Source organism: Aptenodytes forsteri, unplaced genomic scaffold (assembly GCF_000699145.1).
Source record: "Aptenodytes forsteri isolate BGI_AS27 unplaced genomic scaffold, ASM69914v1 Scaffold119, whole genome shotgun sequence".
NCBI classification, from domain to species: Eukaryota; Metazoa; Chordata; class Aves; order Sphenisciformes; family Spheniscidae; genus Aptenodytes; species Aptenodytes forsteri.
The window spans coordinates 9,778,519-9,779,538 of NW_008796165.1; the positions used below are offsets into that span (position 1 = coordinate 9,778,519).

The following is a 1,020-nucleotide window of genomic DNA, read 5'->3' on the forward strand; positions in this document are numbered from 1 at the left end:
ACCACACCACTCAGCTTGGTGTCATCTGCAAACTTGCTGAGGGTGCACTCGATCCCACTGTCTATGTCATTGATGAAGACATTAAACAGTACAGGTCCCAGGTTTAAGCATGTCAAATATGATCTGTTTCTTAAAGCCCAAACTGACATGGATCAAGCTGAACATTTACTTAGTTAACAAAGTGCGAGCCCTTCTTTCCTGCTAATCTGCCTTGTGTGATAAACTGGTACCCCTGAAGCCTGCCTTTCCTTCCTGCGATCGACCCCAATCTGACAATCAGCCGGTCTCTGCAAGGGCAGGGGGCAGCTGCCTCTCTGAAGAGGCTGTCGAAATGGGTAGTTTTAATCCTCTCCAAAAATCAGTTTTTTCAGACCTTTATTTATTTATCAGTAAATATGCTTAAGCAAGTCTGAAACTACATTCCATTCCAAATTACAGAGTGCTCTGCCTGTTTTCAGCTTTAACTTCCCGTCACAAAGGGTTTCAGTCAACACAGGTAACACTTTTTAGCTCACCGACGGCACAATCTTACCTCGGAAAACTGGAGACATTCCTGACACTACTGGCAAAACTGCAGGGAAGCTTTTGCTCAGCGGAGCCCAAAGCAAAGCTCAGAAATGCTTCCAAGCCTCCAAGAGTTTGACCACTCCATCAGCTGGGCCCCCAACCTCGCGATTACCTTGAAACTTGAGGTCATCCACAGTCGCCATTCATCCGCTTGCTCGAGGAACAGGTCCCCGAGGCCTCGACCCTCCTGAAAGACAGGCGGCAGCGCTGATCCCGCAGGCCCCGCGCCGATCCCGTCCCCTTCCCTCTGTGCCGGTCCCAGCTGCCGCTCGCGTCCCCTGACGCTGCCCCAGGCCGTCTGTGCCACCGCGCGTCCCACTGGGCCACCCCTGTCACGCCGCCCCGGGCTGGCCGCGGCGCCGGTGCAGGACCGGCGAAGCCCCCGCACCTCCGGGCTCCGCAGCCCAACCGCTGCTCCCGGCAGCGGCCGCTCCGCTCCCCTAAACGGACCGC

The 1,020-nt window shown here is 55.1% G+C and overlaps 1 protein-coding gene across 2 annotated transcripts in view; it reads right to left on the bottom strand.

Moving 5' to 3' along the window:
- YIPF1 (Yip1 domain family member 1) overlaps nucleotides 1-798 on the bottom strand; it is a 7,537-nt gene extending 6,739 nt beyond the window's left edge. Inside the window, exon 1 of one of the 2 annotated variants that reach the window (XM_009287389.2) lies at nucleotides 680-798. In XM_009287389.2, the coding sequence (XP_009285664.1) occupies nucleotides 680-710 (31 nt within the window). In that variant the 5' untranslated portion in view covers nucleotides 711-798. The remainder of the gene's footprint in view (nucleotides 1-679) is intronic. The other variant, XM_009287390.2, reaches the window with a different exon arrangement.
- Between the last annotated feature and the right edge of the window lie 222 nt (nucleotides 799-1,020).